Source organism: Cuculus canorus, chromosome 1 (assembly GCF_017976375.1).
Source record: "Cuculus canorus isolate bCucCan1 chromosome 1, bCucCan1.pri, whole genome shotgun sequence".
Taxonomy (NCBI): Eukaryota; Metazoa; Chordata; class Aves; order Cuculiformes; family Cuculidae; genus Cuculus; species Cuculus canorus.
In genome coordinates, this window is record NC_071401.1 from 193,292,379 (window position 1) to 193,318,710 (window position 26,332).

The 26,332-nt window shown below is 40.0% G+C and overlaps 1 protein-coding gene across 3 annotated transcripts in view; it reads right to left on the reverse strand.

Annotated features, from left to right (window-relative positions):
* PIK3CG (phosphatidylinositol-4,5-bisphosphate 3-kinase catalytic subunit gamma) overlaps nt 1-26,021 on the reverse strand; it is a 35,713-nt gene extending 9,692 nt beyond the window's left edge. For 2 of the 3 annotated variants that reach the window (XM_054079598.1, XM_054079614.1), the window contains exons 1-8: nt 25,886-26,021; nt 17,265-19,280; nt 12,885-12,950; nt 12,555-12,780; nt 7,921-8,024; nt 5,417-5,563; nt 4,233-4,323; nt 177-307 (exon numbers count right to left, since the gene is read on the reverse strand). In XM_054079598.1, coding sequence (XP_053935573.1) covers nt 177-307; nt 4,233-4,323; nt 5,417-5,563; nt 7,921-8,024; nt 12,555-12,780; nt 12,885-12,950; nt 17,265-19,268 — 2,769 coding nt within the window. In that variant the 5' untranslated portion in view covers nt 19,269-19,280; nt 25,886-26,021. Of the gene's footprint in view, nt 1-176; nt 308-4,232; nt 4,324-5,416; nt 5,564-7,920; nt 8,025-12,554; nt 12,781-12,884; nt 12,951-17,264; nt 19,281-20,469; nt 20,610-25,885 lie in introns of those variants that run through there. The other variant, XM_054079604.1, reaches the window with a different exon arrangement.
* Nucleotides 26,022-26,332: the final 311 nt, after the last annotated feature.

Here is a 26,332-nt window from a genome sequence, read left to right on the forward strand (position 1 = left end):
TTCTCAGGAGCTAGGGGCCAGCTGGATGCTAAAGGCTCTTTCACAGACGCACACAGCTGAGTACACGGAACATTGATGGACTTTTTTTAAACTCATGAACACAATCATATGGGCTCTGTGCTCCTAAATTAGTTAGGTGCATTTGAAAATCCTACTTAAAAGTTCGAAGAACTCACCTTCTCTTCAATCATGCATCTTTCCTTGAGCCACTGGTTTAGTATTTCATCCTTAAATGCACCAGTGTTGCCAACTGTACTCTGCTGGATTTTGGCAATTGTTGTAGCATCTTTCACAATTTCAATCATTCCTAGAGAAAACAAGGAAGAAGTTATAAGTTGTTATTAAGTTTATATTAAAAGCATATTAAAAATATGCAAAATTCCATCTAAACCTGTGTTTTTCAAAATCAACTGCAGAACTTCATAGGTTGTGAGTAGAAATTTGTTTTACAAGAAACAGGGGTTCTTGTTCATTCCTAGCTGAAACCAGCCAGAGCTTGTAACAAGCCTGGCATCCTAAACTCTGCCAGGAGAACATAAAACCTTTTAAAACGGAATCATGTCATCAGTGGGGACTGAGACTTTTCCCAAGGAAAGGAACTACCTCCTGTCCAGATCCCCTTCAGAGGCCCAGGTACCATCCACATTCTCACCAGATTCTCTCCAATTTCACAAATTTGAGGAGCTAAAGAGAAGCTGCAGCATCACAGCCACCTACAGATGCAAGTGTTGCCAGAACCGTGGCAAAGGAACAGAGCTGTCCCTCCTGCAGCAAATCCAATTTAAGCTGAAGCGTGCATATGCACAGGAAGGTTCAGGAATACTAATACACAGTGAGGTATAGCAATGGGATTGCTGCGGGAAAGCTCTAGCTGTTGGGACCCAGAGGTTGGTCCCTAAACCAAACAGATCCTCACAAAGGCAAATCCACATATCAGAGCAATGCGGTGCAGAAACAAGGAGTTGTACTGCTCATACTGAAGTGGCATGGGATGAAGGGGGAGCTAGAGAGGAAAGCAGAAACAGAGGCTTCAACACAACTCTGCAGTGTAGCCAAGACTAGCAAATGTAGTCTGCCCTCGACTGGCCATGCCTGTATGGGGGAAGCTCAGATTTTAGTTGAACTTATTTGGTAACTGGAATTACCATGTTTTCTTCCTTTGTTTTATGTTCAACAGTTTCTTCTTAGTAAAAGCCTGGCTTAAGCTCCAGCTCAATGATAAAAGAGCAAACAAAACCATCCCTTTTTCTCCAAAGTGATTGAAAGCAGTTTCTGATTCAGTTTCAGTTTGACTGTCTCTGAAATGGATAAGTTTCTGTCTAGTCACAGACCTCCCCTTTTGCAACTACTGAATTCTGTGCAAATTTTTTAGTAACAGAGTAACAATGAAGTAATCTCTTTCTGCCTTCCATGCCTGGATGAATTCATGGCTGTATATCCCCTGGAGGTATTCTTCCATCTTCACAGGCACCTAAGTTTCTTTGCAATAAGCTATTGAGGAAATATGACTTCCAAAGCCCAACAACACCAAATTAAAAAGCCCTGCATTTTGGTCTGTGCTTGTCAAACTGTTGCTTTCCTCCTGGGAGTGAGTTCCACACCACACTCCAACTGTTGAAAAGGCTTCCCCTGCCTATGCTCACAAATCTCCCTCTACTGGCCAACAGCTTCTTGATTCCAAAGGAGCAGAACTGTTGCAGGAGGCAACTTCTACTTCCCCTCGCATTTCAAACTTTTCACAGCATAGCTATGTTGATCAGCAGTGTGAGAAATGGCCAGATTTTGAAGCAGCTGCTAATAAATGCCCTTACTGATCATTCTCCACCGCACTGCTGAGAAAATGGTATAAATCCTACACAGAATGTCGTGCAGCTTATTCTGTCCAAGTAAATATATCAAGGATATTGTGGTTAAAAAGTTGTCTGCTGGAAGAGTATAGATCTACTGGGAAATCCTTCTACAGACAGACACACACGTCTCTCGGTACGTATAGTTAGTCCTAAAGACGACTTCAGTAAGTGGGACAGAGGATCTCAGCTGGGCTGGACTTAGCTGGAAGGAAGCACAGCAGTAAATGCTACATGTTTCTGGTGATCTGCAGTACTAAAGCAGGTGACTCTTATGTTAAGTGCCAGCTTAAACTTCTAAAATATAGTGGTGATGTATTATAGTAATTACTGATAATTGCCTCACAGAGGCAGGAACACATGGCCACGTCAAAGGAGAGAGAATAGTGGATGATCTTTTACCAGTGATACGTAGAGAAGAAAGTTTCTCCCATAGAGGTCTGTTTGGCAGCAACAGTGGAGAGGGTGGATGCTTCCAAAACTGCGAACTGTATTGAATGCAGATGTCTTCAACAGACTGAGAAAGCTCTAAACTGGAGGGGATACCATCTCCAAGTGTAAGACACCTGGCTGTTTGCCTGTGCTCAGTGTAGAAAGGGATACTGTCCTTGTGACAATACCCAGAAACTGTCCCAAGTTCCATGGAAATATTAAGAAGGAGGAAAGAAGCAGCTTGGATGCAGACCACATATGAATATTGTGAAAGAACATTTGCATGCTACTACTTTTTGGCTCTGTTCCAAACAAGCATAAGATCTACATCAAAGTCTCCCACACTGGGTATCACTAATTTAGGCTGCAGGTATTCTCAGCAAACTGAGCAGGAGTCTTGATGTGATTAACCATGTCCCTATCGTGACGCTGAAAGGATGCTAAATGCTTACATCTCCCCCATGAGTATAAGAAAATAAACAAGTACTTCCTTGAGATAAAAGAACGGGGAGTCAACTAAGAATTCATGGAAGAATAATGAAGCCTGTAACTTGAACATAAGACTGCTAGGATCACTGGTGGAATTCCTCTATTCCCCTCCATTATTACAATAAATTAAAATAATCTTAAAACAATGTAAACAAAATTAAATTAAATCTTAAAATATCTCTCTAAAAATCAGGTTTGTTAAACATACCTAAAGGAGAGGAAAACAAACCAACTCTCCTTAAATTTATAGTATTTTCGTGTCATACTTCATTTCTTTTATTATTAGAATTTTACCAATACAGTTTATTTAAAACACTTATATTAGGAGAAAGGAAATTCTCTTGTGCCACACCACCAAGTATTTTATCAGTGAGTTCGGGTCTTCTGCATTGCTGAGATATCTTGAGGTCAAAAGAAAGGATGACAAAAATGTTATGTGGCAATTGATTTTAGAGAGGCATACATTACAGATGTATATTAAAAGAGTTCTTAATATTACTGGGACTCAACTCATTATTCTTTAATCTATAAAGAAAAAACTATTGTTGAAAAAGAAAAGAATGAAAAAGCTGGAAATGGTGGAAGACACACAACCACATTCACAGTATCATTATTTTATCAATCCATGTAGTTACTATCATACTGCCGGCTACACCAATGACAGTAATTAACAAACTTGCTATTTTTTACACATGTTCAAGCTTTCAGTAAATGGCAAAGCTGTACTCAGTAATCTGTCTCACTGATGCACAGTTTATACTAGCAAAACCATTTTTTTCAGCACAGTAGCTTCATTTGGGCATGGCCAATTTTTCCATACTGAGGACGCTGTCCTCCAGCCAATTGTTCAAGAACTGCTCAGTCAAACTGAATTGCTGCAGTCAATTCAGTATCATCTGGATACGAGGAAACTGTGCAGTGTGGATGTTCTAGCTTATATAATACGTGCAAATCCAACCACAGTCAGTTTCAAGCCATTAGTTTGGCATTTCTGGATGGAATTGGACTCTTCCAGAGCCGATCAGGTTGCTCTCCACATCATCATACAGTTCTCCCACCATGAATTCTGGAAAGCAGATCAGCTGCGCTGCTGGAACTAATGCCCACTGAGAAATATTGCCAGAGCATCATGTTGAGTAATGCTGTTGCTTCTATATAGTACAGGGTACAAAGGAAAAAAACATAAATGTTTTGCTATTAAGAAGAAACTTGCAGCAGGATCCAAACAGTTGGACTTAGACAGGAATCACAGTCAGTTAAGCCAGTGCAGCAGCTGAAGGATAACAATTAGAAGGGCAGAAACCATTTCTGACACAACTGAAGGCTGCTCACAGAAAGTCTAATAAACTGCTGTTTATCTCGGGACTACACCGCATACTAGAATAGTTCTCCCATATACAGCTTCTGCAATTACGGTATTTTTAATTTCTAATCGCAATAAGTGATTAGAAATCACACACATACCTATTTTGTTCCCTGTAGAAATACAACCATATGGTAACAAACAGAGGTCCAAAGATTCTGCTTCCCAAATGGATTCCATAATTCGAAGAATCTAGTAAAAAAAATTGCATACCCTAAGTTACTTCAAATTGTTTGGACGTTATTTATTACTCTCACAAATAACACTACCCAGACGTCCAAGATGAGGATAAACTTGTCTATTTTGCAGATTAAGAAATAGATACAGAAAGTGTGCAGCCATTCAAGTATGTCCACTTTTTTCCATAAGTATCCCCAAAACCAGTTTGTCAGAATAATCACAGAAATATTACTAGAGCAATGCCACCTACTAATTTCTTTTATATTCACAACTTCAGCTATTGCATAAATTAACGATAAAAATGCTTCATTAGAATAAACAGCCACCTTGCACTAAATAAAATTCCTTCTCTACAACACCAAAATGTAAATTATGTATGGCACATGGCAGGAGAAAACTGGGTAGTGGTACGTACTCGGTCTGGCTGAGATTAAGTTAATTTTCTTCATAGCAGTTCGTATGGTGTTGTGGTTTAGGTTTGGTGATCAAAGCAATGCCAGTAACACACTGATACTCCAGCAGTTGCTGAGCACTCTTTGCAGTGTCAAGGCTGCCTCTGTTTCTCACTCTGCCCCACTGTGAACAGACTGGGGGTGTACAAGATGTTGGGAGGGGACACAACCAGGCGGATGACCCAAACCAACCAAAGAAACACTCCATGCTGAATAATGTAACGCTCAGCAATAAAACAAAGAGGAAGGAGGTTAGGTAGGTTAACCATCTTTTGCACAGGAACTGGCTGAGCACTGGTTTATCCATAGGATGTGGTGAGCGACTGCCTTTGCATCACTTGTTTTTCCCCATTCGTCCACTTCTCCTTTGCTTTGTAAACATTTTTCATCTCATCTCACAAGTTGTCTTGCTTTTACTCTACCTTTTCGCTTTCTCCATCCCACTGGGGTTAACCCAGAACACACTAACTTAGAAAACTGTAGTACATGAAAGAAGATCCAGTTTTGGTGTCAGCCTTACCATGTACTGTTTAAAAAACAAAAGACAACCTCATATGAAGATAAGGTTCACACATTTCTGAAAAGTTAAATAATTTTAAAATATCTTAAAATATTCATGCTATTATTAATTTTATACATCTTAGCTATCATACCTGTAAAATAAGCATGTCCTGACGGAGGTCATCTCCATGTTTGAAGATTATACCTATGGTTTCATTTGATAGTGCTGTTGGATCTGCGCATTTAAACTCAAGCCAGAGTGGCTTCTTCTTAGATGCCATTACTTTACATTTTTCTATCTGTGAAAGACACATTTATGGCTTGCTAGTCATTGTTCTCCAACATCAGCACAACTAAGCTTTTAACACACCAATTACAGGGCAGTTCACCAACTTCCAGTCAGTTTTACCACAAGAAACACACTGAAAGCACATGCAGGTAGTGGTATTCAGTTGCCACATAAAGCCTCCCTGAGCCTACACAACTTTTAACACTGTCCATGGTAAAGGAAAAAACATGCCTTGACTCATTGAAACTGAATTTAGCTTGTAAATCTGCTTCTGCTTCAGAGAGACAAAACCCCTTTTAAAGCAGGAATAGGAGATTTTGATGAAACAGGGAATTTATTTTTGTATTTTATGAATGATTATGATAAATTAGTTTCACAAATCCCATTTTCCCCATGAATGTGAACAATTTACTAAGGGAATTGAATCAAGCCATCTGGAATAACCGAAGTTGCTGGAAGTCAAAAGGATGGATGATGTGGCAAATTGCATTGGACAATGATTATGTTCCAGTTATGCAAAGCACCTGTTAGAATGCAGAATGCTGTTGTGAGATATGGGATTCGTGAAACTAAAATTTAACATAGTCATTCATAAAATACAAAAATAAATTCCCTGTTACATTTTATTACATTTTTAATCTTGAGAAATTCAGCACCGAAACTACTGAAATTGCATTATTTCACGTTTTCTCAACTATTTATATCTAATACAACTGTAGTTTCTCTAATATTTTCTATTTTGGAATTCCCAGTTCATTGTTGAACATTACTATGTACAATAAAGCCATCTAAAAAAATAAAAGCAATTGCATCTTAGTGTTTGAGAGCCGACAGACTTGATCAGCACAGAATAGTATTTTTGAATATTCATGTTTCGTAGATTGAGGTTCTAAGCTTGTAGGTTAAAACAAAACAGTTTTTCCCATCCTTATTATCCTTTTTAAAAGGAAGAAGTTGTTAAATCTTCGAACTTACTAGAAACACTGATTTTGCTTCTAATACTTGGTTTAGACTAGTCAGATTTCACCGTCTGAAGATTATAGACAAGTAGTACTTGCTAGAATGAAGATGGAATGAAAGCTCACTAATACAGTTCAACATATCACATATTTTTGTCCATATAGCTTGGGAGGGGGGAAAAGCCTCTAATGCATCTATTTTTGGACATCGCTACCTTTCCTTGTAAATCTGTTGCTTCCTTCATCCAGGAAAGTCCTGGCAGGGCTCAATATTTCCTAAGTGAAGGAAAACTAGAAAATCCAGACAGATCATTTATTTTGAAAGTCACTTTTTGCCAAGCAGTTGGTGATCTTTGTACACAAAAGGCTAATGAGAGTGAAACAAAATCAAGAAAATAACACTCAAGAACCCACAAATTCTCTATTTCTGAGTAAACAATGTTTGAACTAATTCTGCACCGACAATATGTCAGTCATAGCCAACTGGGAGGTGTTTAACTCTTTCAGCTTGAAGATAGACTAGCTTATAGCCTGTCTATCAAGGCACAGTTTTATTTAACAGAACATGGCCAGATCTAGACAACTACTATCAGTCAACCAAATGAGTACCCTACTATTTGGCAATTCCTTAGGCTGGATGGTTTGTCTGTCCTTAGCTAATCAAGGGATTCTTTTCTTGTAGGCTCCTTATTGCATATCAAGTGAATCTGAGGATCTTCACTGTGCTTCTTTACCCAAACCTTATATTGCATAGCAGATGCATGAACCAATTCCCTTTCACTACACATCTGCTGATTTCTTAATCTTGTTTTTAACTCTGAGTCAACATAAGCCACTGCAATCTCACCACAAAACTGGAGACAGCAGCAAAGACAAACGAAGTGTTTCTTAATGTATTTCTAATAAAATCTTAATGTGTTTTCTAATAAAAGTAACAAAAGCAACACAGAGATATTGAAAAATCAGAATCAGCTAAGGTAGACATTTCTGCTAGTAAGATGAAGGTCTCAATCTAAACCTTAATGACAGATATGAATCAGCATAAAACATAGAAAGTAACTGGAGGAACAGAAATTGAGTATTCCAAAGGCCCTCAAGTCAGATAAAAGCTTTATACAGGTATTAAATGTTAAAAAAAAAAAAAAACTAATGGAAAAATGATAATTGCCATTTAATGACTAAGATTTTGGGGTTGTTGCATTTTTTTAGTGCATGATGGCATGTCATTACATTTAAAAAAATGCTAATAGGTTTAGGAACAAAAACTTATTGAGTCCATGAAACATCATTGTATTCACAGTGAAATAAGACCTTTACACATTAGCAAGAATTTTTACCAAATGACACATGCTTACAAATAGGAGATTTATTTTCAAAAAGCATTTGTGAACTCTCAGAATATACCAACCACTAGGGCTCCTGCTCTTAGCCCAGGATCATATGGAACTCTGAAACTTTCTGGAAGTTTGCTGCTCTGTAGTTTTTCAAGCTTTTGCCTCAGCTGTGCAATAACTGCAATTACAAGAAAACACAATGAAATCAAAAGTTGGAAAGCAAAAATATTTAAGTAATCAAACTTGTTAAGCATCATGATTTAAATGAAAACCTCCTTTGCTAAACTACTTTTTAAATTGTTTTCCTCAAGGATCTCCTGATCTGAGAAACAGAGGAAGATTCTTTAACTCGCACGATTAATGGTCGGGGCTGTTCCAGACACCTAAAGGTAAAGTCTTCAGCACCTCACAAGTCATGTGCCTTCTGCACAGTGTTAAAAGCACTGCACAGTGCTTGATGTTCTGAAGACTCAAGAAATTATATTAAAATGTCATCTTTAATTTAAGAAACAAAATAAAACACAGCACAACACACCAAAATTATTTTGACATTATAACTGCTAAGGATACGCTCATTGAACCATCTACCTAAAGGCTCAGAAGGAGAAGGCACTTCGTGTTTTCTAGTATTATTTTGACCTACTTCATTGCTCTTGCAGACAGACTCATGGCTTCGGAGCTCTTGGAGTCAATTATACTGCAACTGTAAGGATTCCAGCTATAAAGATACTGAGTTTCCTATCCTCCTAAAAAACTGGTTTCATAGTGCAGCCTTCTTAATCTCACACTCCATTACAAAGAAAATCTGTCATACATTTATACAAACAAGAATTTTAGCGTTCATACATAAACTTAGCCTTTTCACTCATAAAACCTCAAGCTTCTGAATCTTCAGCTTAGAACAGTATGCATTATACTACATATGACGCACTTTGTTCGTCTCAACTAGCAGGTGTTTGCAGCATAAGCCATATACTGGTATTACCATTTACTATGACAAAGACCTGAACACTGTTTTAAAAGAAATTGCAGCTACACGGCAGAGGTCAGGTAATTTTGGAATTAAAAACTGAAAAGCAAAAAAATTTTTATGAGAAAACAAGATACAGACCTGGACACTTAATAAATAGAACTGTAAAATCAAACAACTGTAGAGGTTTGGACTCAAAGGGACCCCTAAAGGTCATCTCCTCCAAGTCCATAAAGTGAGTAGGGACATCTTTAACTAGCAGGTTGCTCTGAGCCCCATCCAACCTGACCCTGAATGTTTCCAGGGATGGGGCATCCACTGCTTCTCTGGGCAACCTGTGCGAGTGTTTCACCATTCTCGTTGCAAAAAAAAATTTCCTTATATCCAGCCTAAATCTACCCTCCCTTAGTTTAAAAACATTACCCCTTGTCCTATCACAGCATGCACTGATACAAGTCTGTCCTCATCTTTCTTACAGGCTCTCTTTATTGAAAGGCCACAATAAGGTCTCTGTGAAGCCTTTTCTTCTCCAGGCTGAACAATCTCAAATCTCTAAAGCTTTCCTCCCATCAGAGGTGTTCCACCCCTCTGTCTGATCATTTTTGTGACCCTTCTCCAGACCTGCTTCAGGTCCACGTCTTTCCTGTGCTGAGGACTCCAGAGCTTGATGCAGTACTCAGGTGAGGTCTCAGCACAGTGTAGCAGATGGGCAGAAACGCTTTCTCAACCTGCTGGCCACCGTTCCTTTGATCCACCTTCCAGGACATGGTTGGCTTTCTGGGCTGCAAGTGCACATAGCCAGCTCGTGTCCAAAAAAGGAAGACATATCAAAAGTTGCTATCAAATTTAGGAAGTCAAGCCAAAAGAATTACCCAAGAACTCACCGAACACAAATGTTACACTTATCTCAAAGGCTTTTAGGAAAAAAACTACCCAGCAGTGCCAGGATATATGCCAGCAGTGCCAACGTGGAATCTCCTCTGGTAAAAAATGCATAAATCTGACACAGAAGCTCATAAGTGAACTTTCACAATTAGATATCTTTCAAAAAAAAAAAAAAAACAAACCAACAAAAACCAAACCACAACCAAGCCGAACAAAAAAAAAAATCCACAAATACTGGAGGAAGAAAAATGTATACAAGAATTAGATGCAGCTGCATGACAATGAAATTAAACAGTTTGAAGCATTCAGACTGAAAATATAAACTATGAACGTTAGAAGTGATAGGGCAAAAAAGAAGCAATAAGCTAAAGAAGACATTTTAGGATATAAATTTTTCAAAAATGTAAGAAGGGAGCCTGTAGGAAAAATCGTATCCTTAATAATCTGAGAATAAATTAAATTAGATATAGCATTAGCAGGACACTTCATAGTTTCAGGAAGCCTTATTCAGTGAAAAATGTCAATTATATAAGTAATCTTTCAATGTTCTGCTGTACGTTACATACAAAGATACTTTAACTTCAAAAGCTGGTGGGTGTTAATGTGATTGCTTTCTCTTGAAATTTTTCTTCTTTGCCCACATCTCCTTCAAAGATAATGTATGATGGGAACTACTGCTGTTACAGACATGTACATCTGCAAGGCTGTAAAGTTTCTCTCAAAAACATAGGACTTGATCAAATATATTTAGATTATAGAGTTGTTAAGATAAAATTTTAGGAAGTTGTTTATGAAGAATATTTTGCATAGGGGTTCATTAAGTCTCCTATTTCACACTATGTAGTAGTGTATTGACACCACATTAGATGTTGAAGAATATATATTTCCTTCAAATTTCTTACTGAACACCACCACAGCCACTTCTGCATAACCAGAGTGGAATGGTTTTCCAAACCAAGGGCTTCCTGGCCTGAACATACCAAGCTGAACATGCAGGGCTGGTCTCTCTACAACTTTCAGAATTTGGATATTGTCGTATGTCTTCTGGCACTCATTCCCAACACCAAGTAACTAACAGGAATGACAACAAATTGGACAAGCGAACAGTCTGCTGGGTTAAAAACTGTCTGGATGGCTGGGACCAATGTGGTAAAATGACTTAAAATCCAGTTGGAGACCAGCAAGTGGTGTTCCCCAGGGCTCAGTGCTGTAACCAGTTCTGTCCAATATCTTTGTCAATGATATGTCTGAGAGGATTGAATGTACCCGTAGTAAGTTTGTGGATGACACTAAGCTGGGAGGAAGGGTTGATCTGCCCGAGGGTAGGGAGGCTTTTCAACGGGATCTGAACAGGCCGAATCAGTGGGCTGAGACCAAAGGGATGAGTTTTAACAAGGCCAAGTGCTGAGTCCTGCACTTGGGGCACAACAACCCCGTGCAGTGCTACAGGTTTGGGGAAGAGTGGCTAGAAAGCTGCCTGGCAGAGAAGGACTTGGGGGTGTTGGTTGACAGTGGCTGAATATGAGCCAGCAGTGTGCCCAGGTGGTCAAGAAGGCCAATGGCATCTTCATCTGTATCAGAAATGGTGTGGACAGCAGGTCCAGGGAGGTGATTCTGCCCCTGTACTCAGCACTGGCGAGACCACAACTCGATTACTGTGTTCAGTTTTGGGCCCCTCACTACAAGAAGGATACTGAGGTCCTGGAGTGTGTCCAGAGAAGGGCAACGAAGCTGGTGAAGGGGCTGGAGAACAAGTCTTATGAGAAGCAGCTGAGGGAATTGGGGTTGTTTAGCCTGAAGAAAAGGAGACTGAGGGGAGACCTTATCACTGCCTACAACTGAAAGGAGGTTGTAGCGATGTGAGTGTTGATCTCTTCTCCCAAGTGATAGGTGATAGAAAGAGAAGGAATGGTCTCAAGCTGCGCCAGGCGAGGTTCAGATTGGACATTAGGAAAAATTTGTTCACTGAAGGAGTTTTCAGGCACTGGAACAGGCTGCCCAGGAAGGTGGTTGAGTCACTGCCCCTGGAGGGATTTAAAAGATAGGTAGATGAAGTACTCAGGGATATGGTTTAGTAGTGGACAGGTATGGTTGGACTTGATGATCTCAAAGGTCTTTTCCAACCAAGTGGTTCTATGATACTATGAAATAAGCTTTTAAGAAAGTTGGGAAAGGAAAATAAAAAAGGGCAGGCAAATCCCAGAAGTAAACAGGGACTGTATAACCCTACTGTGCCTTCCAAAGGAGTGCTTACAAGAACTAGAACTAATACCACATCTGTGTCTCACAGGACTCCTATTCAGCACATCACAAAGCCCCAGAGATGTGCTCTGTTTATTCACTGTGATCTACCAGCTACTTTTGTGGCATAGTAGAGGCTGTATTGGACTCTTACCCTGTCCTCTTGCCAAGAGCCTTTCAGAGACTGCTTAGGGTAAGGCTGTGTTTCTTGGCAAGTGTCACTTTTTGTCTTTATTTCCAGCTAATATTTATGTCCTAGGTTGTTATTTTCTCCAGCAATGGCATTCAGCTAAGGGTTATGTACAAGAACTTAGCTGTTTTCCAGTTGCATGGCGTGAAGTTCAAGAAGATAAGCCAAAGCATGATAAAGTACCTCACGTCTGTAACATCCATATTCTTCCCCTTTTGGGGTGGAATGAGCAAACAAATGTATTATTGCTTTGATAATTATTGACTTACACTGGCATTTTAAAAGAAACAACAACGATGCCCTTTGACAGGAATTTATCCAGGAATTTTCTAAATAAACACTACAATTTGCTGCCTAGATTTTCATGCCCAAAGACAAACCCCAAAATTATTATAAACAAAGAAATGCCTGTTAGCAAATACCTTGAGAAGTGACATCATACTTTTCTGCAGAAACTGATTTTATCTCCATCGTTACTTTATGCAGCAACTCAATTACTTGAACCTGCTTCATGAAATCATGTAGCATTGCTTTTCCACAGCCTCTAAGATAGGCTTCTAGGATGACGGCAAACCTCTGTTGGTAATGCATGGACTGGGCAATCTCACTTCTTAAGAACCAGAACAAGAAGTGACCAATTCTTTTGTTCTAGAGATAAAGAAAAATACTACAATCAGCACATATTTCTTGACAAAAGGTTTTAATAACACCAATAACTTTAGCATAATTTGGTTGTATATTGAAGTACTTACTCTCAAACCACGTTTCAGCAGAAATCTGGCTAATGCGCTGTCATGATATGGCTCAAATTTCACAGCCTGAGTGAGATAAACATAGAAGAAATGTTACTAATATCTTCAAGATCCCATTGCATTTATATTTTAGGGATGCCACGCAGAGAGTGCATTGCTGCAAAAGGAGAGAAAGTATAACAAAACAGGCCATTTGAGGAAACAAAGTTAAACATAGCAAGGATTCTCTGTTTGAGTCAAGAAGCACTTTTCATTTGCAACAGGGTTTTTTTTCAGGTATATTATTAAAGTTACAAGTGAAGCAATGCAAGCAGCAGCTAAACAGTGAGACCAATCTCAGGTCCTGAAGGCATGTGAACAAAGCAACACCATCCTCAGGCCATCGCATAACCCAGGAAGCTTAGAAAACAGTCTGCAGACTGACTGGCACTCTGAGAAAGCTTGAAAAGATTATTGCCAAATGAAATGATAGATTTGTAACCATTCGTTAAGGAAAAATTTCAGTAATGAAGTACTGTTTTTTGACAACATCTGCCACTTTGGGACTGGGCACAAGGGTTCACTGCTGGGTTCTCCAGCAAGCATGGGATACAACAGCAGCTTTTTGGAGCACCTCGTCTCAGGCATTCTGGCCTTTAGGCCCTAAATGAACCGCTAATGAACCTTTATTTTAGTATAAAAAACTACGATGCACATTCTATATTAATGGAGTAAAATTAGAGGAGACTTCACCAAACTTTTCTCTTTTTAATGACTCTGTGGGCACAAATGTATCTTTTCTCTTCCAACAGCCACTCCTCCTCCATCCTAGCCCACAGCTATTTCCAAACTACTGCCAAAAAAGGGTGGAAACGAAAAGTCAACAACCTTTTTTTTGAAGCGTTAGGATTGGAATTTTTTGCTGTAATTCTCTCTCCAATAGCCAAGTGAACCTGTCTATCAGGAAACTACCACACCTCCAGGTACTGGGCTGTGCTAGAGAACTTGGTCTCTTCAGGTGTTTTTTCCAGCACCTTCTTTCCCACTGCTTGAGGGTATCAAGTTTATAGGGGGTTTGTATTAAGACTAAGGGCAGAAAAAAAGTATCCATGTGTATCCCTGGGTAAGAAAGGAGAAATAAGAAGCATACAGCCTCTGGAAGAGTTACAAAACCCCTGTAGCGGACAGAGGGGGTTGCTGACTGGCTTCAGGTTCTGGTAACAGAGCACCAGGAAGTGGCACTAGGGAGATTAAAGGAATACAAAGGGATGTGCAGAGAGCTGGGTGCATGTAGTATGCTCAGCTTTCAAAAGCATCAAAGTATGCAAAATTCTAGCGATAATTATTCAACAGAATATAATGGCTCTTTCAAGATCACTGTGGTCTGCAGCTTCAGCTTGCAAAGAAGCAACCAAGCCATCAGCAGAGGTCCACTAAATTCATCAAACAAATCACAGGTTTTATAAGAGTTATATAACTCTTAAAAGTACGGTGGCACACAGCTGTATTTTTTATTATTAAAATAACAACACTGTTTCTGAAATGTAAATCATCCTGTGGGTTTATTCAACAGAAAAAAAAAAACCTAAGCTTTTTCAGTCAACCTTCTAGAATGAACCAACTCATGAAAATGCTACGGAGACTTTCCTTTCCAGCTGCTGGCTATGAGACAGACAACAAAGCCAAGTACCAGACTTGCACGTCTACAGTACCATAATTCTGCAAGAACTGTCTTAACCATCCTTGCAATACTGTTTTATTTGCCCAAACAACACTATCTTATTTAGGAAAGATAATGAGAACTCACAAACATAGACTGATTTTAAAATATATAGAACTTTTAACTTTGTGTATTTGATTATGAGGTATGAGGGGGTTTTAATAAAAATTAATTTTCACTGCAGTAAGGCACCCAAAAGCAATAACTATTACATAAATTCAAATGGATTTGCTTACAGTTCCAAGAAAGCCTATTAAAAACCTCATTCTGGTATGCACTCTGCTGAATGTTCTCAGTGCATATCCCTGAAAAACAATTTAAGAATGAAATACAGCCAAACAACCGGCCATTGCTCCAGAGCAAAACCGCATTATATTAAGGTTGCAAATACATTTTAGCATAAAATAATATGAGAAAAAATGTATTATAAGCATCCTTCTTATGCTTATGTTTTAGAAATAATTATTTTTAACAATCAATCCCATTTTTCTTTCTCCCTCACAATATCAACATTTGAATAGCAACAACAAAAGCTAGCTGTCAAAAAATGTCTGCTGGCACTTCATCAGGTCCCTGCACGTACCTTTACCTTGTCAATTCAGCAGCAGAAGAGCTTTACTCACTGATATACACAAGCAGTACATCTGTCAGTGTTTGTTTCTCAAAGGATTTTGTTTTATTTTAACTACCCTATCCACGTTTTATCAACTGCACAGAGAACAACAGACCTTTACAGCAAGTTCAATAGGTTTATTTATGGCATGGCTGCTTCTATTTGGGATAAACCTGAGGGTAACGAAAATGTTTGTTTGATTTCTAACTCTACTGAGAAATAAAATGGGAACATCCTGCACAGAGTGAAATAAGCCACAGAGCTTCCATGAAGGCATGTGAGAAGGGATGACCATTTGCAGAAGAGACCTCTTGGATGTGTCCATTAGAGGAGAGAAATGGCTAACATCCATACTCTGAAAAAATGTGGATTTTCAAATACACTGTGGTACTAACACTTAGTTGCAGGATACTGATGGCCCATGCACTGTTGTTAGCCAAGGAAGGAAAGACAAGGAAGCGGCAGAGAGGTGAGAGCTTGGGATCTAGCATTTTTTTCCTTTGGGGGATGGCAATCTTTTAATTTATTACTACATTTCTTACTAAAAAATCACACAGTGAAGTTGAGCTACTATGATTTTACCGTACGGTAATTTAATTTACTGTTAGAGAGATTTATTATTTTTAAAACTCTTCAGATTTGTTCCTCCTGAAAACAAATCATTCCAAAAACAAATGGAAAAAACCCTGTCTTTCCCATTCTCTCAGGCACTTTGATATCAACCAATCACCATCCCAAACCCCTAGTTTGGATACAAAAGTGAATAAAATTGCTGTGCCACATGTAGACAGCAAAAGCTGACAAGCCAAGTCAAGCATATATATAGCTGCAGCTACGTGGGAGGCCCAATGAGGTAACTGTAGCGGCTCCTTTGGTTAATGCAGAAGTGTGTAAATTCTGCCTGGGGAGCCTAATCGTCAGACAAGTAAAGACAAGGCTAAAAAGGCCTTGTTTAAAGCACTACTGATGTGCAGCAAAATCTGAAATACTAACTTCATTTTCCTGGGAACCTGGGCTGCCTCTGAACCCGCAGAAATTAAAAGCCCCATCCTGCAGGTTCCCAGGCTGCACCCATTCCTTTTCTTTATTTTTGAATGCCAATTCTCTCCTCTGATCCTTTGGAAAAAAGTGGGGGAAAAAAAAGTATTTCCTGCTTTGCGGGGCGACAGCTTTTCTGCACAAACCAGAGCCCTGTCGGGTGTGGGAAGCCTGTGGAGTTGCCTTGCTTCAGGGGACACATTTAACAGGAAGAACCATAGGGTTACACCTTTCATCAGCCATCAGACATGACTTCACTGATGACAGGCTGCCTAGCTACAGCACTGCATTGCAAAAAAGCAAACAAACCTATTTTCTTGTATATCTGATACAAACCTTCCCAACATTTCATTTGCTTCAAATCGATACAGCGGTGATTCATGGCCATTAAAACACACAATTTTTCACCCAACTTCTGAGAATGAATTAATCTTATTATCGAGTCCTAGCAATACTTTCTTTACTTTTTATACTTTTTTGGACACTTCTGGATAAATCTGGTCCCCTTAACCCTACAAGACTGAAGTCATTGCCACATACTATGTAACTACAGTGTTATTCTTGACCTAAAACCCAACCCCAGATTTTTCTTCAGGCCTTTTCCGTGGCAACATCTGCTTTTACTTTTTTTATGCCTACACTCTCAACTGTTGGTAAAGCCGGTCAACAATTCTTCAGTGCCCTGTGATTTGGACACGATACAAACAGAATTGGAGACAGCACAGTTAGGTTTCACTCCCATCATAGCTGTGCTAGTGTGGACAGTTTCCAGGAAAACATACTACTGTAAATGCAAGATGCAAATTGTAAGACACAAGGCAATGGTAACATAAAAATAACAACGTAGGCAAAAGGTGAAATGTAGAAAGTCTGTTTTGGATTAACTTGGTTACCACCACTGCTTTGACTAAACACTGAAGACTTCAAAACCACAGATTACTAACTAGATCTGCTAAGAGATGAGAATGATAACAGAGTGATGCAAATATCCCAAGAAGGCAGAGATCGGGAGACTGCAAATACAACTTACCTGCACAAGCTGTAAAAGATAATGAAGAACATCATCATCATCTAAACTTTCCAGTTTTTGAACTGCCATTGCTCGGACATTTTCATCTGAAAAGTTACAGTCCAGAAGCTGCATGGTGAGTCCAACATCCAAAATACTTTGATCCCAAACATCCTTTTTAGCTAGCAACTGGTAAGTTTTGGCCACTATTTCTTGTTGTCCCCACTTCACAGAGCTAAGCAGCTTAGGATACGCCTTGGGGTGCTTTATGCTTTCATATCTAAAGTGCCACAACAGTTCTTTGTCTTCAGGAGAAAGTGGATTAAGTGGGTCAGTTGCTATGATTTCTTCTAGCTGCTTGCGAAGCTGGTTGGGCATTTCAGCTCGTGTCCTATCCCCTTGGGAATCTGATGTTATCCTGTGTTTGGGCAAGGCAATTGGGTGGCAGTACTTGTCCAGCACAACAGAGATAGCCATTGAGTTCTCCTTATCTGGGTTAGTTGCCGATGTGAGTTTGTCTGCATTGATACTTCCCTGTTCTTCCCCCTTGCCTGGAATTTTCCACATGTGGAGCACATACTCCCCACTTCGTAGCAGGAAACGATGATCTATCAACAAAAGATTTACATAATAGAGAAGCTGAGTTTTGCATTTTGAATCGGAGTTGGGAGATTCATGTGACTGAAGGTTTGTCTTTGTTGACACCCCCTGTGCTTTGCCGCAGTATATCTGAAGATTCAGGAGTGCTCCTTTGGGCAAATCCTTGATTTTGATATCAAACTCCAACCAAATATTCCACAGAACCTCTTCAGTAAAAGGCTTTGATGAAGTCCTCCTCTGTGAAAGGAGCTGCTGCCCATGTTGAATGTTAGCCTCCACAAACACGGTAAGATCAGTATTTCTCGGTAAAACTGGGATATCAATGCCAATTATTTTCACTCTAAATTTCCTATTACAATCCCACAAAGAGATAGTGAAGACCCTCTCATGATCTTTTCCATCTATTGTTAGTTGTTCATGATAGCCTGTAACTCCTGTACAGTCATCCACCAAGGGCCACTCTTCCTTCTGAACCTCATCCTCATTCGGGTCAGGGGGATTGTCTAAGACAAGGTGGATTTCTTCCCCATTCTTAAGGCATTGTCTTATCCAGTGAAAATCTTTGATTGGTGTCTCTCCAATAATGTACTCATCTCTGCCACAAATCCTGAGAACAAAATCCAGTTCACTATGATCTTCAGGAATGTCCATCAAAGACTTCTTCTTTGCCATTTTTGTGAAAAAGCTGTGGAGAATCATATCTGGAGTGTCATCTATTGACACTTTAATTTTTTGGCTAGTTGTTCCTCTATGTATGATTATGAAAATGTTATTATTAGTGATTTTTTTTAATAAATATTCTGGGAGGGGCTTAGATGTAGTCCATGGGTGCATGGCATACAATTTAGGATCTCTACAAGCTACCTCTATCATCCGCGGAGTGACTAATCTGCGACGGGTAAACTCTAGCTCATCATCATGCACGTTGCTTACATCAGTGACATCATAACCAATTAAATCATTCAGCTGCTGCTGAAATTCCTGAACTACTTCTGATGGTGGTTGTTTTTGGACAACATAGATCTTGCCTACCTTCTTCTGTAACACCTTCCAGTACAGTATGCAGTCCAATGTCTGTAATACTTGATGCTTATCATAAATTTCATACCATTGCCCTTTCTTTTGATACTGCAGAATAAATTGATCTGGTGTGAATGTATGGTAGAAGTCTGTGGTTTGACTCATTTCTATTGCACGCATCCAAATCTGTGCTTTCATTTGCTCAACCGTACAGTTGCCAGCTATTTCGAGTACCATAATTTCTGGTACTTTAGTATGTTTATTGCTTGTAGGCAAAATGAACTCAATGGATATCAATTCCATCGACGACAAATTGCTTGACATACAGTGAGGTTTCATTCTTCTTCTCCTTCGTTTGTTTTCCTCTCTCATAACAACAGGTTGTTCATAATCACCCAACTCCATGCCAGAAGAAATCTAGCAAAACACACAAATATTTGATTACTTTCTCATTTACATTTTTCTTTATTCTTATTTTTTAACTCTTCCTAATTAAAACAGCAGGTCAGTCAAAATCCTGCTAAGTATATGCTTTTTATATTACCCCTTAATTTCTGATCATACTTAATTTACACAAGCCACCTCAGAAGCAATCTATTAAATTCAAAACCAAATACAGAAAATAATAATAACTCAATGATTAAATAATTAAAATATCGTTTTAAATAGCCTTCCCAGATTTCATCGAGGACAAGCAGTCCAACTACACTGATTTGTTCAAGCTTCTACGTGAGCAAGCACCAGTTCTTCTGCTGCCTCATTTGTGTTGATGCTGCTGCTATTAACGTAAGTGGATTTTCACAGAAATCAAAAGACACATTACTGAGCAGAATGCGGTCCTACTGAGTTCCAGGAAAGTAACGAAACAAGGAATTTACGTGCAGTGTGGACAGAAATAAGCCCACTCCCATGTTGCTCTGCCTCTCCTTTTAGTGATGAAGAATAAAGATTTAAGACAAAAAAACCCATTAAGATTCAAAAGTCAGGGACTCCTGAAGACAGATATTTAATGTTCACCTAAATTCGAGCCTACTATCCTTAGGTGTGCTTCTTTTAACTAAATCAATTTGTCAGACTCAAAACATCCATCCATTTTAAAACTAAACACTTTCAGTATAAACTATTAGTTTGTTAGAGAAAAACTCCTAAGCTGATGCCGATTTATTACCCTGTACATCAAACCACACCCAAAACCCCCGTAAAGCAACTTTGAACACAGGTAGCCTACCCTATCCACTTTCAGCAAATGAAAATGTTGTTGCTCACAGTTAATCTCCATTGAACAACATTAAAGTGGAAATTATTCACCAAGAGCTTGGAAGAGAAAGGCAGCACCGACAGAGCATGCTCACACAAGCTAAGTTACAGCAACATACTAAACATCTCTTCCAGAAAACTCTTCTTACACATAAAATCTTTCTCTAACTGCCAGAAAAACAAAAAGCAATGTAAGGATACCTTAGCAGATAACAAAACAGGAAGATAAACATAAAAGGTTAAACTGAAACAACACAGCAAGCTAACTAAAATTCTTTCTTCAAGTTCCAGAAAGCAACGACTGTGGACACACTACCTCTATAACTGACAAAGCACATGGAAATATTACCTGCTTATAAAATAACAGCTGAACTCCTGAAGATGACTCATTTGTTTAATTTCTGAAGTTCCTATATTTTCAAAGGAAGATCATTCACACAAAAAAATTGCTTTGTTTAAGCTGTTCTGCTTTTCTTGCTCGCCCTCATACCCAGATGCAAAGGAAGTGCTGCGCTTACCAGGAAGGAAGTTTTAACCAAGTTGATTATACATATGATTGCTCATTTTAAAAAAGTCAGAATGCTTTTCCTGTTACAACAGTAGAAATACACTAACAGTTCACCAATTTAATTTTAACACACACACATATATAGAAGACATGCTTAAGCCTTTCTAAAATAGCTGAGAATAATCTGGACAATAAATTTAATGAATTCAAGTAAAACATTTTTAAAATGACATATTTTGGAGAGCATACTTGCTTTATTAAAAAGTCAAATAAAAATACTAGATAAAAGACAACTAAATCAGCAATGTTTCCTTATTTTCATTTTCATGGTGACAGCCCTTTTGAGGACTCTCAAATTCATCAGTTTTTTAAGCCAATCTCCATACAAGCATCACATGGAGTTGGTATCTGCTAACAATCTTGCGTGGTAACCTCAGCAGTAGAGCTCCCAGGCAATTTTCCTCTGAGTATTTTAAAGTCATCCATTTACGATTACAAACACAAAGTGAAATCTGCTAGAAATGACTTAAGAGTGAAGAATTTAAATCACAGACTTTCAACTCTAATTCTTGTGGTTAGCTGCTTTTTTACAATCTGAAAAGCTGCTCCCTTACTAAAAACAAACAAAACAAAACAAAACAAAGGAAAATATTTGGGAAAAAACGTATAAATCAGAAAGAAAAGACAGAAAAAGCCCTAATCATATCCTTTTTCTTTATGACTTTTCCAGTGAAATACTGGCCATTCTGAAGAACAATAAGCAGTACGCATCGTACAGCAACACATAGCTGACAAAAATGATGACTCCCAAGAAAAAGAAAAAAATATGAAACAATCAAAAGGTCTTTTAGCAACAGCAAAGCGGTGGGGTCTTTTCTTTTCTTAACATATGCATGCTTCCTATCTCTAAGACATCTTCCTTATTAAAAAGAGAAAAAAAGAAACCTCCCCCTGTACTGGCAAAAAAATCTGAGTCTCGTATAGACATTGAATATGCCGCTCACAGCCTCCCAAATTAACACTTTGCCAAGGTTAAAACAAGAAAATACCCTCCATCATAGACAAAGCTCTTCTTCCTCAGAGCATCATTTTGCTTAGCAGCCAAGACTAATCTCTTTTTGGAGACTATTTTTCCAGGAAGGGAATCTGGGGAAAACACACTCCATCCCAGCTCCCTCTACCTTTTTCAGTCAGTACTTGAAATATTTCAAGGAAGTTAAGTTGCCTTTAACATTTTGTTGCCGCTACGAAATCTACCCATCTTGGCCAAGACATCTCCGGCACTCATCCTGTGTGCATGTACAGCCTGTCAGCATTCATCAGACACAGTCTCTGTGGGATCTCAGGACTACAGACTGCTTTCCTCTCTGGTCCTTCTCTTAGCTGACAAAAAGCACTCCGGTGCAGGAAAAGGGGAGTTATCTGTAACCTCAACAGCAGTGCCCAAGATGACAGAGGAGAAAGAAACAGACAGTTTTAAATAAAAAGAAAAAAGAGCTGGAGCTGCAGGAAAAGAAAATGAGTGAAGCTGGAAGATGAAAATGCATTTCGCAAAACCTGTTTTGAAATTCCCTGACTTTTGGGAGCTTGGCTTTCTAGTGGTTTTGCAAAGTCTGTACTTAGAAGTATAATTTTTAAAACATGTAATAAAGTCACACATTTTTCTGCATTTAAGCATAAGCAACCAGCAGTGAGGGTTGTTTCATGTCAACAGGCTATATATGGTTTTCTCAAATATCCTTCGTTCTAGAAGTCATAGCGCTGGCCCTATTAAGGAAACCTGGACTCATCACAGTTTCATTGGGTTTTGCCAGATCTAAGAAAGCATACAGGTTTAGAATGTCCTCATCTCGCTGCCTTGTGATATGCATTTAAAGACTAATTTTTCAAACACACACAAATATTCCATCTCCTGTTAAGCTGGTCTAGCAATACTCCATTGCTCAAGACCACCAAGAAAATCAAAAGTAGCATCTCAGAAATTCAAAAGCATCTCTGCCTTATGCAGCAGAGAACTATCCTGTACACTGCTTAATGAATGCAACTGTTTGACACTTTCATGCACTTTTAAAAAGACCGGTAGAGCAATATTGTGGAAAGATCAAATATTCCCCACAAACTGCAACAGATACAATGCAAAATGTGTGTCACTTGTGTACCTGCCCATACAAGACTATCTCTTCACCCACATTCATTTAGGCTCTGACCTGCCATGTCCAGTGCAGTCCAGTCCAACCCAGATGCCCAATTTCATCTCCAGTTCAGCTCCAATCCCTTTGCATCAGCTTCAGAAGCCAATTATTGGAGTGATGTCTGTCTCTAATCTGTCTGCAGCGACAGATTCAAAAGCGTCCTCATTCTTACGGTGACAAGAAATGGCAAAAAGCATATTTCCTCATGCATACTCATCAGAAAACCTGGATGTTTGTAACTAAAAATAATTTAAAATAACTTGTTAAAACCTTTGTCATGCCCATTACTTACAGTACTGGCACTACTTACATGTAATAGCATTACTTACAGAACTGACATTTCTATAAGCCTACTGCAACAAAACCACAAAAAATAAAAAAGCCATTTTTTTAATTATTTCTAATTTAATTTAATTCTAACCCCAGATTTCTCTGTATTAGGAGAACTGTTCTACCACTAGTCCACAAATCTTGACAGGGAGCAATGGAGGAGGAGATGGGCCTGTAAAAAGTAACTAAGAAAAGCAAACAGGCCTGCCTTTGTCTCCAGTCCTGTTTGTATCTCAATGCTCAGGTCAGGAAACTGATCATAGCAACAACAACAACAAAATTTGGTTAATTTTCAGCTGGATCAGTTCCTTAGTCTGACTCATCACTTGCAGGAGTGGTCGGGAAGGGAAGAGAAGGGAAGGTAACGAAGCCAGCACAGTTTAAGATAACTGAGGCTGAAATGTAATTCACAGCAGGATTAGGAGCTAAACTAATGAGTAAACTTGTTAGAGGGTTTCAGAACACTGATTGAAAGGTGCTTTAAAAAGACAACGTGGCATTGTCATGAGTTACTCTGTATATTCTGCTATAAAAAATTCAAGATACCTGTCAAAAGGCACTGCCTTTTTCAGTGTTTATTTTTATGCTTATTCTAGTTTCTGCTTCTGTTTTAATCCACTGTATGACAACATGGTATTTTTAATTTTTCATTTTAGTGCCAGCCCTTTCCCAGGCTATAACATAACCTGCAAGAAAACAGGCACTCGCTATCAGAGTAAGAATCACCTCATGCACACAGTATGCAAATATAAACTACTTACACTCACACTTCAAGATAAATGAAAAAAAATCCACCCCAACTATGACATAACCCTAAGTTTTCCAAGCAGCACACTACATCTACTTGCTAGCATTGTCCTGTTGCAGGAGACTGCTTTGCATTTGCTGGACAGGAGTACAATATATCTTCCTTTCATCTACAATGATCCACTGCTGAACTACGTAGGCAAGATACAGCGCCGTCATGTTAAGCATGAACACAACAACAAAAACTGCTTTGCTCAGTTCTTTTGTCTAATCCTCGAGCAACTACTAGCTCCCAGGAGAATTAAATCAGAGCAGCTTCCCATTAGCAAGAAACTTCACAGATAATATAGTCGGATTCTTCATCAAAAAGTATACTAATCAGCAGATACAGCTGAACATCTTTGCAAGGTGGTTGCACACTGAATCTGACTGCTTGTTACGGTTGTGCTATTTTCAGGACTTCCTTCACTACAGACCTTTGTGTGGCATCACAGAATTGCTTGGGTTGGAAGGGACCATGAAGGCCATCTAGTTCCTTTGGACTTGAACCCAAACATTCCAGTTTCCACCCAAGCTATCTATATGGGATGCTTCTGGAACCAAGAGTAACTTCTAGCTGCTTCCAAGCAACTAGGTAAGAAATCTGGCAAAGTTAACTGGAGTTACACACGTAACGGCGATCTACCTTTCAGCCAACACTTCATAGAGTCTGAAAACACGGCTATGGCTCCTGCAGGGACACACTCACTGTTGGGACACACTTCCAACTTGTGCCAGTTCTTCAAATACTGACCTGTATGATCTCATCTCCACCAACAACCAACTCCTGAATGCCCTCTGCTATTTTTCAGACCCTTTGCGGTGGGGGAAGGTTTTATGGTCTACATAGACCGAGACAAGAGGTTACTGTTTGTGGATGAGGAAACACACTTATTTGTTGTTTAAAAGCTGCACTGTAGCAGAGCTAACTTAAGATCCTAAGACTACATGGAGCAGCCACTGAAGGTGCGATGCTTTACTTCATTCATCTACACCTGAGTTGGGGCAATCTGCAGTTTTAATACAGGATGAGGGATGATCTGATTGAGAGCAGCCCTGCAGAGAAGGACTTGGGGATGCTGGTTGATAAGAAGGCCAACATGAGCTGACAATGTGCACTTGCAGCCCAGAAGGCCAACCGTATCCTGGGCTGAAGCAAAAGAAGTGGGGCCAGCAGGTTGAGGGAAGTGATTCTGACCCTCTATTCCTCTCTTGTGAGACTTCACCTGGTGTGTTGTGTCCAGTTCCGGAATCCTCAACATGAGAAGGATACGGAGCTGTTGGAATGGGTCCAGAGCAGGCTACAAGGATGATCAGAGGGCTGGAGCACCTCCCATACATGGACAGGCTGAGAGAGTTGGGGTTGGTCAGTCTGGAGAAGGTTCCAAGGAGATGTCATATAGCTCTTCCAATAGCTGAAGGGGCTACAGGAAAGCTGGGGAGGGACTGTTTACGAGGGCGTGGAGTGATAGGATATGGGGGAATGGGTACAAACTGGAGAGGGGCAGCTTTAGACTAGACATAAGGAGGAATTTCTGTACTATGAGAGTGGTGAGGCACCGGCACAGGTTGCCCAGGGAAGTTGTGGGTGCCCCATCCCTGGAGGTGTTCAAGGCCGGGCTGGATGGGGCCTTGGGCAGCCTGGTTTGCTGGGAGGTGTCCCTGCCCGTGGCAGGGGGGTTGGAACTGGATGATATTTACGATCCCTTCCAACCCAAACCATCCTTTCACTCACCGCTCCGAACCCGAGCCGGTACCAACCCGCGGGGGGCGCAGCCTTCGCTCTGAACCCTGCGGGTCGCCTCCTCTCCGCAAGGGGAAGGGAAGGCGGCGGGGCTGCCCCCGAGATGGCGGCTCCGGCTGCTCCGAGGGCGGAACGAGCGAGGGGAGAAAGGGGTGCTGTGCTCCTGCCGCGGGAACGCAGCCCACCCCAAGACGGAGCCACTTACCGCAGCAGCCCCGCTCCAGGCAGGTGTTTCCCTTTAGCAGGAAGGCGAACGAACCGGGAGGCGGAGAGGAGGCTCCATTGCCGGAGGGAGGCAGCTCCGCCGCCGCCAATCAGGAGCCGCACAGAGGGAACCCCCGCCCGGCGCCGCGGGGAGGTGCGGCTGCGAGAAGTGGGATGGTTTGGGGTTCGAACGAAAGAAGAATTGAGCTTCATCTAAGGAATTGTATTTTTTTAAAAAAAAAAAAGTTAGGCAGAACGTGCCTCTGATCCCGTGTTTTCTTTCAAGCAGTGTTTTTCCCACTGTTCATTCTTTAGAGATGATGATGGCTTGTGTTTGGTAGGATCATAGAATCATAGAATGGTTTGGGTTGCAAGAGACCTCAAAGATCATCCAGTTCCAACCCCCCTGCCATGGGCAGGGACCTCCCACGAAATCAGTCTCATCCAG